This window comes from Bacillus rossius, chromosome 1 (assembly GCF_032445375.1).
Source record: "Bacillus rossius redtenbacheri isolate Brsri chromosome 1, Brsri_v3, whole genome shotgun sequence".
NCBI classification, from domain to species: domain Eukaryota; kingdom Metazoa; phylum Arthropoda; class Insecta; order Phasmatodea; family Bacillidae; genus Bacillus; species Bacillus rossius.
In genome coordinates this window covers 283,303,173-283,322,623 of record NC_086330.1, presented here as the reverse complement: position 1 = coordinate 283,322,623, position 19,451 = coordinate 283,303,173, and the positions used below count along the sequence as shown (strand labels likewise).

The 19,451-nt window shown below is 37.9% G+C and overlaps 1 protein-coding gene across 1 annotated transcript in view; it reads left to right on the top strand.

The window, feature by feature from the left end:
• Positions 1–316: 316 nt before the first annotated feature.
• LOC134527537 (RYamide receptor-like) overlaps positions 317–19,451 on the top strand; it is a 30,260-nt gene continuing 11,125 nt past the window's right edge. The window contains exons 1-2 of the mRNA XM_063360299.1: positions 317–370; positions 13,123–13,385. Coding sequence (XP_063216369.1) covers positions 317–370; positions 13,123–13,385 — 317 coding nt within the window. The remainder of the gene's footprint in view (positions 371–13,122; positions 13,386–19,451) is intronic.

Below are 19,451 nucleotides of genomic sequence, written 5' to 3'. Positions count from 1 at the left end.
AAAATGTTTATCCAAAACATGATTTTAAATGGTGGCAGCCGAAAACAGTGATTTCGAATAAGGGAGAATAATTGACAGTTTACGTTACGTTACAAGACAGAGCCACCGTCTGTCGCCAAATCAACTCAAGAAATTCCAACTTACGTGCCATGTCTAGCCGGACCTTCACGTCACATCAATAATAAGTCCAAGTACGTACATCCACATTAAGATGCGAAACTACCTTCACGTCACATCAATAATAAGTTCAAGTACGTACATTTACATTAAGATGCGGAACTATACCCTAACTCAGCACCCTAATACCCTAATGAACATGACCCCAAGCAGGAGGAGGCAGCTCTCCGAGGCTGAAATACAGGCGCCCAGAGTGCGCAGCGCATGCGCGAGAACCCTGGACGGTGGCCGAGGCTGGTAGGGGAGGGGATGATGACACACGAAAGGAATGGAGGGGGTGGGGGAGGAAGGCGACGGCCACGCAGCGGCGTCTAGAAGCGAAGGCGGTGAGTTCAGTTCAAATTAAAAATAGAGACTTCTTACGTTTTTCCGTCTACCATTTACATTGCTCTGTGTAGAATTTTTCAAACCTGAAAATTGTCCGTGAAAACCACCGTTTTAGTCCTTTTTACTACCCAAAAAAGTACACGTTATAGACGAAATCATATTTACAAGTGCAATGTTTCTTAAATGCCATTAATTGAGGAGTTGAAGGGGGCTCTAATGTCGACCCGAATCAGAAGTGGCAGTCACATCTGCCAAAACCAAAATATGCGCAGAATGAAGTAAAAGTAATATATGTAAGGCATCTAAAGGAAAGACTTAAAATATTATAGACTAACATTTAATTACTGTGAGGCAAATTGATTCACAAATAACACCACCAGCATGTATTGAACTTGGGCCACTAAAGGTAAAAATTACAAAGTGCTGCAGCATTTATATACCATAAAAATTATAGAAAACCCTGGTATGGTAGTTTCATCAAAGCCGTATATTTTACGATATAAAACGTTAGGCGCATACTAGCAAACATAAAATTTTAAATTTGCAATCAAGTCTAGAAGGCTCCAAAAAGATAAACACAAAACAATTACGATGAAAGGCAAAAATAAACCAATGCATTGAAAGTAATTGAAATCCACATTACACGCGAAACTGTCCTTGCATGTATAAATTTAACCTATACAAATTGGCAGCAAGGCCTAAGATGATTAAAAATTAGAAATATTTAAAAAGGTTTTCTTCGCAGCTAAAAGACTCGTGAACAACACATAAGTTCATCATGACGGGCGTCGATAATAAGTAATGATTAAGAGTTTTAAGTACTTCTTAAACCACAAGACTTTTACTCGCAAAAGTAAGTCTATATTCATTCACTTTTAGCGTGCATTAAAAATACACATTTAGCACTCCGAAATGTCCATTGGAAAATACGAGCGGACGCCTTCACACTCGTGTATAAATCCGTCACAGAACACAATTATTGCGCAACCCAAACTTCTTTGCCATTCCCAAAATAAATTTCATGTTCTTAGAATGCTCGCTAAGGCTAGGTATTAGCGAACGTAGCTACCTTAAGGCAAAATGTATTTACTGCTATAGCTTGCAAACTTTAAAGAGTCCCAGTCACAGCTAATGCCAGAAAAATGTCTGCTGATGTGCAAAGAGATTCGTGTCCAACCAAATTATTGCCAAGTAAAATTTTTAGAATAGCCAAAATGTTTTGACGGCTTCCCAAGCACTTAAAATGGCCGTTGAAACTAAAACCAGCTCAAAAGTAAATTCTAAACTGCAAATGTTTTGTAAAATTACTTTTTATTTAGTAACTAGCTGACCTGACAGACGTTGTCCTGTCATTAAATTCAAACTGGAATAGTATACTAATAATAATGACGTACACACGACATATCATCTTGAGCGTATGCATATGCCGAAGACTTCCAACGTATGTTGCTGGGAGAATAGTTGTTCTGCCGATATTCTGTGCATTTCCGTCAGATGAACGGATTTCTCGGAAAGGAAATTTGCCTGATTAAATCTGATTTATGTCAATCGCTCTGTCTCATCTTTCACGTACATATCCACAGCATATTGGTCAAATTGACGCCGACATTTAAAAATGTGGTTGTCCTCAATTTCCCGAACAATCAGTCCGTATGAATAATAATTCATTGAACTAACTTTTTTGTTAGTTTCGGCGCCTATAAATGGATTTATCATCTTCATTAAAAAATCATACCCATCTTCACCTTGCCAAAATAAGATAGGATATTGTAACACATCATATGATCGATGTGTTTCGGAGACACCATGTAGTTGATCATTCCGCCGATGTAAAACAATATCTCGATTTTCTAAATGTTCACCCACGACGACAATAGCGACTTCATCAATTATGAGTCAAAAATGTTTGGAATCTTGCCCATTTTCAGAAACCAACGAATGTAGCGGGTCTGGGGGCGCTTCCATTGGCATCAATTTGAACTGGCCGCTGGCACAACACAATCCAGGAGCTTCATTTTTCAACTTCAATGCCTTGAGTAGTATAGGAATGACGGGCCGAGCGCAGGGTCCAGGGTGAGGAGCGAGGAGCTGACCAAGCTCTGACGTCACGACCATCTCTGACGTCACGGCGGCCATCTTGTATGAGTGTAACGGGACACAGCGTAACGGGACATAACCTAACAGGACAAGTAGATCACGGTGGCCATTTTGGATCCGCCATCTTGGATCCGCCATTTTGGATGACGTCATTGTGTTCTCGAAAATTCCGGCGATGTGTTTTCTGTCATATTGGATGATGACGTCACCGTTGCAATTTTGGTTACGGCCGCCATCTTTAACTTTTTTATTTATTATCCGATTTTAATGAAATTTTTTTTAAAAATTATAAAAAAATTAAATAATAAAATTTTAATAAATTATTTATAAAAATCATACATTAACGACACGGAGCTCGGAGTCCTCAGTTCGAACCCGAATAGTGCAAAAAAAATAAAAATTGCGACCGATCCTTCCCCCGTGGTGACTTTTGGCAGACTGACTCCCACCACTTTTCTTAAAGCATATATATCGTCACCTAGTATGACGTCATGTCCGCCATCTTGTCTACGTTGCTGGAGACCACCATCTTGTTTTCGTCGGCGAGAGTGCGCTGACGCCATGTTAGTTTAGTTCTTATCCGCTAGAGTGCAGTAATCATTTATTACTGTGACACCCGCCATCTTGAAATTTGGACACCATCTTGAAAATCCGTAATTATTTAGCTAGAAAATCGGGAAAAGTTCCAAAATTCATTAAATAAAGCACTCATTAATTTACATATTGATTCGATCCGCTCCTGTCCTTGGTTCGATACCCGATCGATGCAATAATGGTTAATCTTATTTAAAAAATAATAATTTCAATAAACCATGTTCAACATTCGTAAAGAGACTCTAAATCCTCTACGACCACCATCCTATCAGACGTCAAGACCACCATATTGGAAATGTGTAATTTTAATGCTAGAGATTCTAGAAAAAGTTCAAAATTCATTAAATAAATTTGTAATCCATTTAATGATTGATTAGATCGACTAAGATCCTTGGTTCGATCCCTGGCCGATACAAAACAACTTTAATTTAAAAAAATACTAAAAAAGTGTTAGGTTTGAGAAAATAAAAACACCACAAGCTCTTTTAAAAAAAATTTATTACATAAATTCAATACACTACTAAAAGTACAAAAAAAAACACTTACAAATACCAAAGCCTTTTGGATTCCTCGTTTCAAACAGTCTTCTTATTGTACGGACTAAGCCTTTTACATGACTTTAAATGTCTATCCGATCCGTTCATTACCGCAGCCAGAGACGGACTGAAGTTCATATCACTTATATAGTCTCATTAGCCGGTACAACACATGAGTCAAATCAATAACCATGTTCATTATACGTCTCGGAGCATTTTTTATAATGAAGATGTAAGCTATCAAGGCGTGAAATTAGTTTTTTGCATTTATTGCACTGAAATTGTATTCTTTTAACATTATTAGAACAACTGCTTCTTTCATGTCTGCGAGCATTTGAGGTGATAGTAAATGATGCGTCACAGTATTTGCACTGACGCAATGTACGCTCTTCATTAATTGAAGTATTCAATGCTGATGAAACTTCGGATGATGGTGGAACAGCACATATCGAAGTCTCCTCCAGTGTTGTCAGAGGCGTTGCCAACGGGATCTGCTCCAACATCGTCGGCGCCGACGTCATGGTTCCCGTAGTCGATGGTACATCCTCCATCGAGTACGACGTTAAAGTCGGCAAAGATGCCATCGAAGTCTCAAGAACAAGCAATTACACGTCTTATGCACCAGAAGAAACAAACTAGGTGATCCGTACACCGTCGACGTCAGTAACAAAACTGAGCGTCCTGCTGTCTAGGACTCGCTTATATACATGCACCGTATGGAATAATACGCTAGTCAAACCAAGAACATTTTACTAAAATACTAGAGTCAAAACAACATTAAAAAAATAGAAGCACCATCAAAAAAAAAAGGAAGCACACTTGGAAGCACCTTCAAAAAAGGAAAAAAAAAAATTGGAAGCACCATCAAAAAAAGGAAGCACACTTGGAAGCACCTTCAAAAAAGGAAAAAAAAAATTGGAAGCACCGACTACGAAAAGGCAGCACACTTGGAAGCACCTTCAAAAAAGGAAAAAAATATAATTGGAAGCACCGACTACGAAAAGGCAGCACATTTGGAAGCACCGCCTACGAAAAGGCAGCACATTTGGCAGCACCGACAACGAAAAGGCAGCACATTTGGCAGCACCGACAACGAAAAGGCAGCACATTTGGAAGCACCGACAACGCAAAGGCAGCACATTTGGAAGCACCGACTACGAAAAGGCAGCACATTTGGAAGCACCGCCTACGAAAAGGCAGCACATTTGGAAGCACCGACTACGAAAAGGCAGCACATTTGGAAGCACCGCCTACGAAAAGGCAGCACATTTGGCAGCACCGACAACGAAAAGGCAGCACATTTGGCAGCACCGCCTACGAAAAGGCAGCACATTTGGAAGCACCGACTACGAAAAGGCAGCACATTTGGAAGCACCGACAACGAAAAGGCAGCACATTTGGAAGCACCGACTACGAAAAGGCAGCACATTTGGAAGCACCGACAACGAAAAGGCAGCACATTTGGAAGCACCGACAACGAAAAGGCAGCACATTTGGAAGCACCATCATCGAAAAGGCAGCACATTTGGAAGCACCGACTACGAAAAGGCAGCACATTTGGAAGCACCGACAACGAAAAGACAGCACATTTGGAAGCACCGACAACGAAAAGGCAGCACATTTGGAAGCACCGACAACGAAAAGGCAGCACATTTGGAAGCACCATCATCGAAAAGGCAGCACATTTGGAAGCTCCATCAACAAAACAAAAGGCAAAAAGGAAGCACAAGTTACGAGATCTAAGTCTTAGAAATCAGAATACAAGAAATAAAAACATTAAATTATTATAATTTAAATTGTTTATTTTATTGCTTTACATTATACAAATGCAAGTAAAACAAGCCATTATTGTATGTAGCCAGCATTCCTCAGTTCCTTGAGTATGAAGGATATTTCTTTGATGCACGAATAGTTTCCTGCACAAAGCGAACCATGTAGAAGTCTTAACCGGTCAACCAATATGTTTGGATCATTCCATGATGTGTAATCAATCTCTTCTACCACCATCTTCCTTGCACCTTTATAAATATTATGATCTCTGGTGTCTTTCGTTTTACCACCAACCTCAGGGTAACTTTCATGTTTGAGACGGTGATCATCACAAGCTTGATCAGATTTATTTAATATATCACGTCGTTTCCACCGTTTCGGTCTCAGGACACCGCCACATTCTTCGATCTTGGCAGCTTTAGGTGCTTCATCATAGTCTATGTCTTTGTCAACAGCCTCAGAGTCACTGTAACAATCACCGTAGAAGGAATCGTCTTCACCGAATTTACCGTAATAATTCGATGTTGATGATGTTGAAGTGTCTTCATCGTCTTCATGCTTCCTTTTTAGGAGTCCATCATTTTTACAAAGTAGGAAAGATCTACTTGAATTCGGCTGGAATATATTCTCACTTTTCACGTTAAGGATTCTTCCATTGTCTTCATTCTTCCGTAAATCATCAACCTCCTTCAATTTAAGTTCTTTGTCGAGATCGGAAGAGCCAAGATAATTATTGTGATGATGCAGATCACTCTTCCTTAGGCTAGTAGATTCATCGTTGTCCTCTTGCTTGTACGCAGGCTTGGCGCTACAAGTTCTGCCATGTCTTTTTAGGCTCTCTCTACGCGTAAACGACTTGCTACATCGAACACAACTTATCATATTACGCAGAGGATTTTTAACACAGTCATTCTTCTCGTGTTGTCTTTTATTCTTTCTCAAGATAAACTCTTTACTGCAAAACTTACACCTATGTTCTTTCGATACAGCGTCAGATCCCAAATCGGAATTCATATTAGTTACTGAGACTAATGCCAGATACCAATTGAGTGTTTTAAATTAAATCCAATACTTAAATAGAAATTTTTTCATATTTCATCAGCGAGAATTAATATATCTCATGCAAAAGTACTTTATGCATGTAGTTCTGCTTTTCAACAACAGATGTCGCCACATGTTGCTTACAGGTAAATAATATTTAGTTATTTTATGCGGGATGCGGGATGCTCACTAACGATCGCAAAAGAAGGGTGGCTTCGCTAGACTCCAAGGAAAAGGAAGTTCGTCTTGCATGTTGGTGCTCCACAGATGTCTCATGGCATAATATTAATTTGACTGAGTAATGATATGTGTTAATTCCACCTTATAAAAATATTGCAAGTTTTGATTTAGTAGCAGAAATTATCGAATTAAATGTAACTCCAAATAAAATGACATGTCTCATTAGACAAAAAAAAATCCATGCAGAGAGCGGTTTCTCAGAATAGTCAGAAACACTTCAAGAAACCACAGGAATGATTGCAAGAATACGAGAAAACCATCAAAATATTGACAAGAATATTCAGGAGCACACGGAGAAAACCACCATAATATTGACAAGAATAATCGGAAGCACACGGAGAAAACCGCCACAAGTTTTCTTTGTTATCATAAAATTACAGAAAAAAATCAAAAATAAAAAAACACAACAAATTCAAAAACTGATTCTGGCTTGGACTAGAACTCTATCTTTGCTCAACAATGAGAAGTTCACATGCTAGCATAATCAGTTTTTGAATTTGTTGTGTTTTTTTATTTTTGATTTTTTTCTGTAATTTTATGATAACAAAGAAAACTTGTGGCGGTTTTCTCCGTGTGCTTCCGATTATTCTTGTCAATATTATGGTGGTTTTCTCCGTGTGCTCCTGAATATTCTTGTCAATATTTTGATGGTTTTCTCGTGTTCTTGCAATCATTCCTGTGGTTTCTTCAAGTGTTTCTGACTATTCTGAGAAACCGCTCTCTGCATGGATTTTTTTTTGTCTAATGAGACATGTCATTTTATTTGGAGTTACATTTAATTCGATAATTTCTGCTACTAAATCAAAACTTGCAATATTTTTATAAGGTGGAATTAACACATATCATTACTCAGTCAAATTAATATTATGCCATGAGACATCTGTGGAGCACCAACATGCAAGACGAACTTCCTTTTCCTTGGAGTCTAGCGAAGCCATCCTTCTTTTGCGATCGTTAGTGAGCATCCCGCATCCCGCATAAAATAACTAAATATTATTTACCTGTAAGCAACATGTGGCGACATCTGTTGTTGAAAAGCAGAACTACATGCATAAAGTACTTTTGCAGGAGATATATTAATTCTCGCTGATGAAATATGAAAAAATTTCTATTTAAGTATTGGATTTAATTTAAAACACTCAATTGGTATCTGGCATTAGTCTCAGTAACTAATATGAATTCCGATTTGGGATCTGACGCTGTATCGAAAGAACATAGGTGTAAGTTTTGCAGTAAAGAGTTTATCTTGAGAAAGAATAAAAGACAACACGAGAAGAATGACTGTGTTAAAAATCCTCTGCGTAATTTGATAAGTTGTGTTCGATGTAGCAAGTCGTTTACGCGGAGAGAGAGCCTAAAAAGACATGGAAGAACTCGTAGCGCCAAGCCTGCGTACAAGCAAGAGGACAACGATGAATCTACTAGCCTAAGGAAGAGTGATCTGCATCATCACAATAATTTTCTTGGCTCTTCCGATCTCGACAAAGAACTTAAATTGAAGGAGGTTGATGATTTACGGAAGAATGAAGACAATGGAAGAATCCTTAACGTGAAAAGTGAGAATATATTCCAGCCGAATTCAAGTAGATCTTTCCTACTTTGTAAAAATGATGGACTCCTAAAAAGGAAGCATGAAGACGATGAAGACACTTCAACATCATCAACATCGAATTATTACGGTAAATTGGGTGAAGACGATTCCTTCTACGGTGATTGTTACAGTGACTCTGAAGCTGTTGACAAAGACATAGACTATGATGAAGCACCTAAAGCTGCCAAGATCGAAGAATGTGGCGGTGTCCTGAGACCGAAACGGTGGAAACGACGTGATATATTAAATAAATCTGATCAAGCTTGTGATGATCACCGTCTCAAACATGAAAGTTACCCTGAGGTTGGTGGTAAAACGGAAGACACCAGAGATCATAATATTTATAAAGGTGCAAGGAAGATGGTGGTAGAAGAGATTGATTACACATCATGGAATGATCCAAACATATTGGTTGACCGGTTAAGACTTCTACATGGTTCGCTTTGTGCAGGAAACTATTCGTGCATCAAAGAAATATCCTTCATACTCAAGGAACTGAGGAATGCTGGCTACATACAATAATGGCTTGTTTTACTTGCATTTGTATAATGTAAAGCAATAAAATAAACAATTTAAATTATAATAATTTAATGTTTTTATTTCTTGTATTCTGATTTCTAAGACTTAGATCTCGTAACTTGTGCTTCCTTTTTGCCTTTTGTTTTGTTGATGGAGCTTCCAAATGTGCTGCCTTTTCGATGATGGTGCTTCCAAATGTGCTGCCTTTTCGTTGTCGGTGCTTCCAAATGTGCTGCCTTTTCGTTGTCGGTGCTTCCAAATGTGCTGTCTTTTCGTTGTCGGTGCTTCCAAATGTGCTGCCTTTTCGTAGTCGGTGCTTCCAAATGTGCTGCCTTTTCGTTGTCGGTGCTTCCAAATGTGCTGCCTTTTCGTTGTCGGTGCTTCCAAATGTGCTGCCTTTTCGTAGGCGGTGCTGCCAAATGTGCTGCCTTTTCGTTGTCGGTGCTGCCAAATGTGCTGCCTTTTCGTAGGCGGTGCTTCCAAATGTGCTGCCTTTTCGTAGTCGGTGCTTCCAAATGTGCTGCCTTTTCGTAGGCGGTGCTTCCAAATGTGCTGCCTTTTCGTAGTCGGTGCTTCCAAATGTGCTGCCTTTGCGTTGTCGGTGCTTCCAAATGTGCTGCCTTTTCGTTGTCGGTGCTGCCAAATGTGCTGCCTTTTCGTTGTCGGTGCTGCCAAATGTGCTGCCTTTTCGTAGGCGGTGCTTCCAAATGTGCTGCCTTTTCGTAGTCGGTGCTTCCAATTATTTTTTTTTTCCTTTTTTGAAGGTGCTTCCAAGTGTGCTGCCTTTTCGTAGTCGGTGCTTCCAATTTTTTTTTTTCCTTTTTTGAAGGTGCTTCCAAGTGTGCTTCCTTTTTTTGATGGTGCTTCCAATTTTTTTTTTCCTTTTTTGAAGGTGCTTCCAAGTGTGCTTCCTTTTTTTTTTTGATGGTGCTTCTATTTTTTTAATGTTGTTTTGACTCTAGTATTTTAGAAAAATGTTCTTGGTTTGACTAGCGTATTATTCCATACGGTGCATGTATATAAGCGAGTCCTAGACAGCAGGACGCTCAGTTTTGTTACTGACGTCGACGGTGTACGGATCACCTAGTTTGTTTCTTCTGGTGCATAAGACGTGTAATTGCTTGTTCTTGAGACTTCGATGGCATCTTTGCCGACTTTAACGTCGTACTCGATGGAGGATGTACCATCGACTACGGGAACCATGACGTCGGCGCCGACGATGTTGGAGCAGATCCCGTTGGCAACGCCTCTGACAACACTGGAGGAGACTTCGATATGTGCTGTTCCACCATCATCCGAAGTTTCATCAGCATTGAATACTTCAATTAATGAAGAGCGTACATTGCGTCAGTGCAAATACTGTGACGCATCATTTACTATCACCTCAAATGCTCGCAGACATGAAAGAAGCAGTTGTTCTAATAATGTTAAAAGAATACAATTTCAGTGCAATAAATGCAAAAAACTAATTTCACGCCTTGATAGCTTACATCTTCATTATAAAAAATGCTCCGAGACGTATAATGAACATGGTTATTGATTTGACTCATGTGTTGTACCGGCTAATGAGACTATATAAGTGATATGAACTTCAGTCCGTCTCTGGCTGCGGTAATGAACGGATCGGATAGACATTTAAAGTCATGTAAAAGGCTTAGTCCGTACAATAAGAAGACTGTTTGAAACGAGGAATCCAAAAGGCTTTGGTATTTGTAAGTGTTTTTTTTTGTACTTTTAGTAGTGTATTGAATTTATGTAATAAATTTTTTTTAAAAGAGCTTGTGGTGTTTTTATTTTCTCAAACCTAACACTTTTTTAGTATTTTTTTAAATTAAAGTTGTTTTGTATCGGCCAGGGATCGAACCAAGGATCTTAGTCGATCTAATCAATCATTAAATGGATTACAAATTTATTTAATGAATTTTGAACTTTTTCTAGAATCTCTAGCATTAAAATTACACATTTCCAATATGGTGGTCTTGACGTCTGATAGGATGGTGGTCGTAGAGGATTTAGAGTCTCTTTACGAATGTTGAACATGGTTTATTGAAATTATTATTTTTTAAATAAGATTAACCATTATTGCATCGATCGGGTATCGAACCAAGGACAGGAGCGGATCGAATCAATATGTAAATTAATGAGTGCTTTATTTAATGAATTTTGGAACTTTTCCCGAATTTCTAGCTAAATAATTACGGATTTTCAAGATGGTGTCCAAATTTCAAGATGGCGGGTGTCACAGTAATAAATGATTACTGCACTCTAGCGGATAAGAACTAAACTAACATGGCGTCAGCGCACTCTCGCCGACGAAAACAAGATGGTGGTCTCCAGCAACGTAGACAAGATGGCGGACATGACGTCATACTAGGTGACGATATATATGCTTTAAGAAAAGTGGTGGGAGTCAGTCTGCCAAAAGTCACCACGGGGGAAGGATCAGTCGCAATTTTTTTTTTTTTTTGCACTAGTCGGGTTCGAACTGAGGACTCCGAGCTCCGTGTCGTTAATGTATGATTTTTATAAATAATTTATTAAAATTTTATTATTTAATTTTTTTATAATTTTTAAAAAAAATTTCATTAAAATCGGATAATAAATAAAAAAGTTAAAGATGGCGGCCGTAACCAAAATTGCAACGGTGACGTCATCATCCAATATGACAGAAAACACATCGCCGGAATTTTCGAGAACACAATGACGTCATCCAAAATGGCGGATCCAAGATGGCGGATCCAAAATGGCCACCGTGATCTACTTGTCCTGTTAGGTTATGTCCCGTTACGCTGTGTCCCGTTACACTTATACAAGATGGCCGCCGTGACGTCAGAGATGGTCGTGATGTCAGAGCTTGGTCAGCTCCTCGCTCCTCACCCTGGACCCTGCGCTCGGCCCGTCATTCCTATACTACTGCCTTGCAAAGTGAACATACAACGCAACGTTCATAGGTCCAATAGCAACGATTTGCTGTGAACTGTAATCGATTGCCACCTTATAATTGAATGCAGCTCGATGTGGATCAAATGCAACATTTCTATGTTCTTGATGTCGATTCCGTTCAACGTCATTTCGCGCTTCGCGTTGCTCATCAGTTTGACTTGCTCTTAAATATATTTGACTTGCAGCATTGCGAGTTCTGCGACCAATGTTTGTACGTATACTTCTTGGAATTTTTAATATCAAAATTTAAACTGAAAATTATAAATGAACAAACTTAAAACTCCATAAATTTCCCTATTCAATCAAATTTGCAGTGTGCACTAAGCAATTAAAACCATAATTCATTAACAATATGCAATATCAAAGCAAAATTGTTTAATTTTCCCTTATCATTCTGACCAGGGAGCTGGGTAAGGGTTACAATTCGTTCTTAATGCCGACCATGGATTTCCATGATGAAGTCCTTGATTCCGAACGATACAACTAACTAACGCAAAGATAGGTAATATAACGCTACGCTAGAATTATGCGATCTTTGTAAATGATATTGGCGATGTGCGATCTGTGTGAACAACTGACAGACAACTGTCAAACAACTGACCGTTATTTTTAACGTGCTTAGCAAAGAGTTTATAACGCTGGAGCTAAGGTTACATTAAAAAAGTTTATAATAAAAAGAGTCGTTAGGTTTTCAAAAATTTTCTAAGTTTCTGTGCAATTTTCTTAATTTTTTATTGTAAGAACCTTCTGCGAAGTATTAGAAAACATTAAAAAAAAATGAATGAAATCGGTAAAGCCGTTCTCAAGTAATATAGCATGACCAGGAGAATAGGGGTTCATTTATATATATATATATATATATATATATATAGATTACGTTTAAGAGAGTTCTATGTTTTATTTATATTTAAAACTTAAGGGGCCCGCCTAGTCAGAGTGTATTTGTGTTAGTGAGGCGAGATAATAAATGTAAGGCTCGCTGGTGCTTCTAGCGCGGTGTCGTCTCTAAGTCAAGGCTCTGAACTGGCGCGCAGTTGCGCAGGACGACTTTTAACTTTTGAGAGGTGACCGTAACGTTTTTATGACGGAGAAATGAAGATGAAGATGTAAAGCAAGACCCTTAAGTTCTTTCAAGAATTTGTACCACGCATTTGAGGAATTTAAGCTATTCTAAAAATACAGTTTATAAGCTTAATCCGGAAACGAAACCACTTACCAGCGAACACTGAAATGGTTTTAGTAAAACTCGGATGTGTGGAGTAGTGTGCCCGGCGGACTTGTGCGCAGGCGCTGTCGGTGTTCGTGAGCGCCTACACGCTGGTGGCCATCAGCGTGGACCGCTACATGGCCATCATGTGGCCGCTGCGGCCGCGCGTCAGCAAGCGCCAGGCCAAGGCGGTGATCGGCGCCGTGTGGCTGGTGGCCGTGCTCACGGTGCTGCCCACGGCGCTGGTGTCGCGCCTGGTGCAGCCCACCGAGTGGCACGCGCGCTGCGGCAAGTACCTGTGCCTGGAGGACTGGCAGGACGCCGACATGCGCAACACCTACAGGTGCGTCTGCCCGCGTCTGCCCCCGTCTGCACACGCGGTTCTCGCGTCGGTTCCTTTCCTTTTTAAATGACTTGAGGCAAAACAATATTTTTCTTTCATAACTTAATTTTTATTTCATCTTTAAACAAAATACTTTGTGATTTTTTGAAGTGAAACTTCTAATGAGACTTCCAACAAGGTTGCGTTAAACGTTTAACGCTACCACGGAGGGGGTATGAAAGCACTGTCGCGTTAAACGTTCAACGCGCCTGGGGAGGGGGAATAGAAAGAGACAGAGTGAGAGTGAATGCGTGGCACTTGAACGCATGCGCGTAGCATACCTGTTACAGGCCAGCGCGAGCGTTAGCAACGAGTAGCGTCCAATATTCCAAGCACATGCGCGTGGTATTCTTGCGATGCAGCGAAGTTAACAGTGTGAGCGTCGTGAAATTAGCTGAAATACGTACTGGTTGTTCTATTTTATTGTGCTATTTCAATTTATAATATTCATTATTTCATTAACTTGTTTTTTTTAGTTTGATTTGATACTATATGATTTCACTATAAATCAATTTCTACCCCTTCGTATTTTCATTTCCACATTACGAAGTTTCACTTCTTCCACGCGGAGGGACTCCACGCACTATATTTTTATCTAGAGTCTACTCCAGTAACTGTGTTACCACTTCAATACCCTTATGACACATCGCTGTTTCAGAGTTATAACATCGGGCATCCGTGTGCATACATAGATATTTATAAAATCGAAATATATACCGATAATTCGCTAGGTGCCAATACGCTACTCCTCAAAAACGTTGAAAATTGTTGAAGATGTATTCTGCGCTTCAAAAATATCGTTAAATTGAAAATAACCATGTCACATTGCTTAAAAAAAGACTTAAAAACATCTTTTGACAATATTGATAACGATATTCTCTCTGTAAAACTAAAATATAATTAAAAGTTTGTGATAGTGCTGTTGCGTAGTACACGTATTCATCCAACAGGCATTAACCTGTTAAACCTGGCACTTCATTGTCAGCATAGCGTTCCGTAGCCTACTTGACCCGCTTTTGTTTTCCTTACACGTTAATTATATTCCTTTATTTATCCAGCACTATCGATATCGCTTATATGGCTATTATTTACGACTTTGAATGTCCTTTACACCTCATGATTCAATTAATGGCATGTTTAAGTTAAATATGGATCATGAAGGGTTCTTGAAATGGTCAATAAATGTCTAGCATAATGATACTTCAAAGTCACAGGTAATAATAGTAGTAGTTATATAATAGCCGGCCCGAGCCCTGGTGCTGTCCACCATCTTGGATTGTGATGTAACGGCCGCCATCTTAGATGACCTTGACCGTGACCTTTGACCTGGACCCTGAACTTGACCTTAAAAAATTGCCTACATTCGCCAAAATTTGTCCAAATTTAACCACAATTCGCCAAAAAATTTAAAATGTCACAATTTTAGAGAAATATTTTCACCAACAAATCTAAAAAAAAAAAAAAATTGTGAACATTCAAAAATTTCCATTTTCAAGGGAAAAAGTCCCATTGAGAATTAAAAAAAAATAATTCAAAATTCTTAAAAGTGTTTTTGCTTTTAAAAAAACCATGTCTTAAAAATGGCTTTATAATCCTTAAAAATATTAAAGTCAAGCCCCCCAGATTGAAAATATTGAAATTAGACTTGACCCGGTCCACCATTTGGCCGTCATTTGGTTTATCAGAACCTTGAGACAATTTATTTCCGCCATTTTGTAAATCGATTATTATGAACAGAAAAATCTTAAAAATTTAATCATTTATATATATATAATAATTAAATTAATTTAAAAAAATAAAAAAATAAACGCACTTACGTAATAAGTCTTGGAGTGATCGTTCCGAACCAGATGAGGGCAAAATTAATAATCCTTTCCGCGTGGTGAATGATGGCAGACTGACCCACACCACCAGCGCAGTCACTATGCGGGAAGAATGATTTATTATTTTACCTCATCGGGTTAGAACCGAGTACTCCAAGGTACATTTTGTAAGTGAGTTTTTATTAAAATTCTAAGTATTTTTTTATAAATTTTTCAATTTTTTTATTGATTTTATTTTGATAATAATTGCGGATTTTTAGTAACTTATGGCTGATGTGATGTCATAATTCAAAATGGCAACAAAAAAAAAAGTTCTAGAACCCCATTTAGTGGAAGGTTCTAGAAAACATAAATGTCGGGTGTAACGTTTTAATCTAATATAACGGGATCCAAGATAGCAACAAGCGTCGAGGTAGCGATCAAAATTCTGGCTCAGCAGCTTGAATTTGATTATTTTAAGAGTTTCTAAGCTAATTTAATGATTTGTTATTCTTTATAGGCAAATACACTTTATGGAATTTATAATTGTGAATTGTTGACTTTTTCATGTGGAAACTTTCCTTCGGATTTTTTTTTTTTTTTTAATTTTCATATTTTTGAAGATTTTTTTGGTGATTGTTTTCTAAAACCTGAAAATTGTGAGTAAATTGATGAAAGCTCCTCCGGCGACAGGCTTCGGGCTGAGGATGGAGGATGGTATCGGCAATCTTAAATTATGACGTCACAGCGGCCATCTTGGGTAACCTTGAACTTAACATTGACTTTCAAAATTTACCCAATATTCTCCAAAATCCACCAAAATTTCCATATTTTTAAAAAAACAATTCCGCTAAAAATTAAAAATTTTTTTGGAAAATAACAAATTTCTCTATTTCGAGAGAAAAATTCCTGTTTTGTTTTGAGGGAAAAAGTTCCCCGTTTTAGTCCTCAACAATGCCAACGGCTGAAAAAGTCACAAAGAGGCTAAAAGTCCGCATATACATACAAGCCTTCCTAAGCCTCCGAGGTCATAACCTTGACATTAGGATGCCATGGCCATAATATTTAATTATGTCGTCACCCTGCACTTTTCGTTACGACCACCATCTTGAAATCAGTAACTATTATCAAAATAATTTTTAAAAAATTAATATAAACATTCCGCCATCTTGGATTATGACATCATTGTGGCCATCTTGAAAATTCATAATTATTATCGGAAAAAAAATTGGGAAAAATTTTAAAATTTGTAAAAGGTAATTGTAATTTAATTTTATTTAAATTTTAATTAAAAAACGCATTTACGTCATATAGTCTTTGGTTCGAACCCGGTGAGAGCAAAGAAATGGCAACGGATCCCTCCTCTACGGAAGACACCGACAGACTGACCTCCCACCACCAAAGCCAAAGTAGATACATTTATATACATCTTGTTTTCGTCTGCTGGAGGCCACCATCTCGATTTCATCTGCCAGAAGGCACTACCATCTTGTTATTTTAATTTTTACCTGCTAGAGTGCAGTAATTATTTATTTACAGGCCACCCGCCATCTTAACATTTGGTTGCCATTTTGGAAATCTGTATTTATTTGGCTAGAAAATTGGGGAAAATACCAACATTCATTTAAAAAAAATCTGCAATTAATCAATTTATTTATTCGATCGATTACAGTGCTATTTTCGATCCTTGCTTGTTCCAAAAAATATAATTTTTGGTAAAAGACAAACCCTTAGTAAATAAAATATGGTAAAAAGTCCTAAAATAGTCTAAAATTCCTCTACTACCAACATCTAGTAAGTCGATGATGACATTCTTTGACCTAAAACTTCGGAAAACATTCCAAAAAATGAACAAAAAATTCGTCTATTAATGTATGATTTACTCGATAGATTTCCGACCTTGGTTTGATTCTCAGCCAGTGATAAAAGTAACTGAGGCTTTAAATAAAATTTAAATTCTTTTTCCCATTCGTTTTGTGGAGTTTATTAATCATTTACGTTATGAAAAACGACTCTATACAAGATACCTGTCCGACGATATAAATACATTTTCGCTGTGCCTGCCATGGAAGCCCAACTTTTAAATACTTGGAATACGTTTCAACCAGGTATTGTTCAATGTAAGGCACAAAGACGAAGAATCTTAGAAACAGAAAAGTATTTTTCGAAGATACTTGTAAAACATTTTAAAACAGGCAATGTCCAATGTCAGGCGTTTAGATCAGACATCTCCGAACCATGAGACCAATCATATCCTGAGTACAGACTTAGCGATCCACAATCAACGAAAAGGAGGCACATTTTGAAGCACAATTGGAAGCAAATTCGACAAAGAGAAGGCATAATCAACGAAAAGGAAGCACAATTGGAAGCACAGTCAACGAAAAGGAAGCTCAATTGGAAGCACAATCAACGAAAAGGAAGCACAATTGGAAGCACAATCAACGAACAGGAAGCACAATTGGAAGCACATTCATCGAAAAGGAAGCATAATTGGTAGCACAATCAACGAAAATGAAGCGAAATTGGAAGCACAATGAACGAAAAGGAACCACAATAAAAAGGAAGCACATTTTGAAGCACAAAAAAAAAAGTATGCCTTATTACGAGAACTCAGTATTAGTTAGAAATCAGTTTACAAGAAATAAAACATTGCATTTTTGAAATATGTATAAATTATTTAGTTTTCAATATTATTACACATGCGAGATAAACAAGTGATTGTAGCCAACTTCTTCCAGTTTTTAAGTATGGAGGCTTCTTCGTCGATGTGCGAGTAGTTTTCTTAACGAACCGATGCCCCCAACGTTCTCAGGCGATCAACGAACATGTTAGGATCTTCCCTATGACATATAATCAATTTATTCTGCTATCGTAATCTTCCTGGAATGTCTGAATATAATAATTTATTTTATCATGCCATTTCCATCATTTTTGTCTCAGGGCTTCATCACAGCTTTCGATCGTGTCAGCTTTAGGTGCTTCATCACAGTCTTTGGTTTTGTCACCAGCTTCATAGTCACTATCGCCATCATCGTAGAAGTCAGCGTCTTTTACCAGATTACTGTAAGAATTTGAAATCGTTGAAGTCGAAGCTTCTTCATAGTCTTCAAGCTTCCATTGTTAAGAGACCAACCCTTTTACATAGTATGGAGGATCTACCTGAATTCAGATTAAATGTATTCTCACATTGATTGTTAAGAATTTTTCCATTGTTTTCATTCTTAAACAAATCATCAACGTCCTTCAATTTAATTTCTCTGTTGAGATCAGAAGAGCTGTGATCATAATCTCGTTCACGACAAGGCAAATTTCTAACGTAATGCTAAACACTCTTCTTTAGAAAAGTAGCTCCATCGTTGTCCACTAGCTTGTAAGCAGGCTTCGCGTTACAAGTTCTGTCGTGTCTTTTGAAGCTCTCTTTTCGCGTAAATTACGTGCTACAATGAACGCAACTTAGCATTTTGTGTAGCTAATTTTAAACACAGTCCTTCTTCTAGTGTTTATTACCATTCTTTCTCAAGATAAATTCCTTGCTGCAAAACTTACACCTGTGTCCTTTCTATTCAGCTTCAGACAACGAGCAGGGATCCATATTAGTTACTGACACTAATAGCAGATGTTTACTGAGCGTTTTAGTTTGGAACCATTACTTAAACAGAATATTTTAATATTTCATAAATGAAAGAAAAAGTTCTCATGCAATAAACTTGTTGCAAGTAGTCGCTATTCCCGCCAACAGATATCATCACGTGTTGTGTTGAGGGAAATATATATATTTTTATGCGGGATGCGGGGTACTCAGTCACGGTCGCAAGAGAAGGAATGCTTTGCAAGACATTAAGGAGGAGGAAGTTCATCGTGCATGATAGTGCTTCTCAGCTGTCTCAAAGTATTTTCCACTTGATTTAAATACCGCAAGTGCTGATTTAGTATAAGGAATTCATCAATTTATACGAAACTCTGAAAAAAATTACATGCCTCATCAATAAATTTTTTTTATGCAGAAATTGATTTCTCAGAAATGACCAGAACCACTCGGAGAACATCAGCAGAAGCCTCGACAGGAATAATAAGGAACATACGGAGAAAATAAACACATATAATCCTTTATCAATGTCAGCAAATTACAAAAAAAAAATGTTAAAAATTATAATTTTTAAATAAAATAATTAAAAATAAAAATAAAAATTAAAAAATACAAAAATACAAAAACAGCTTCTGC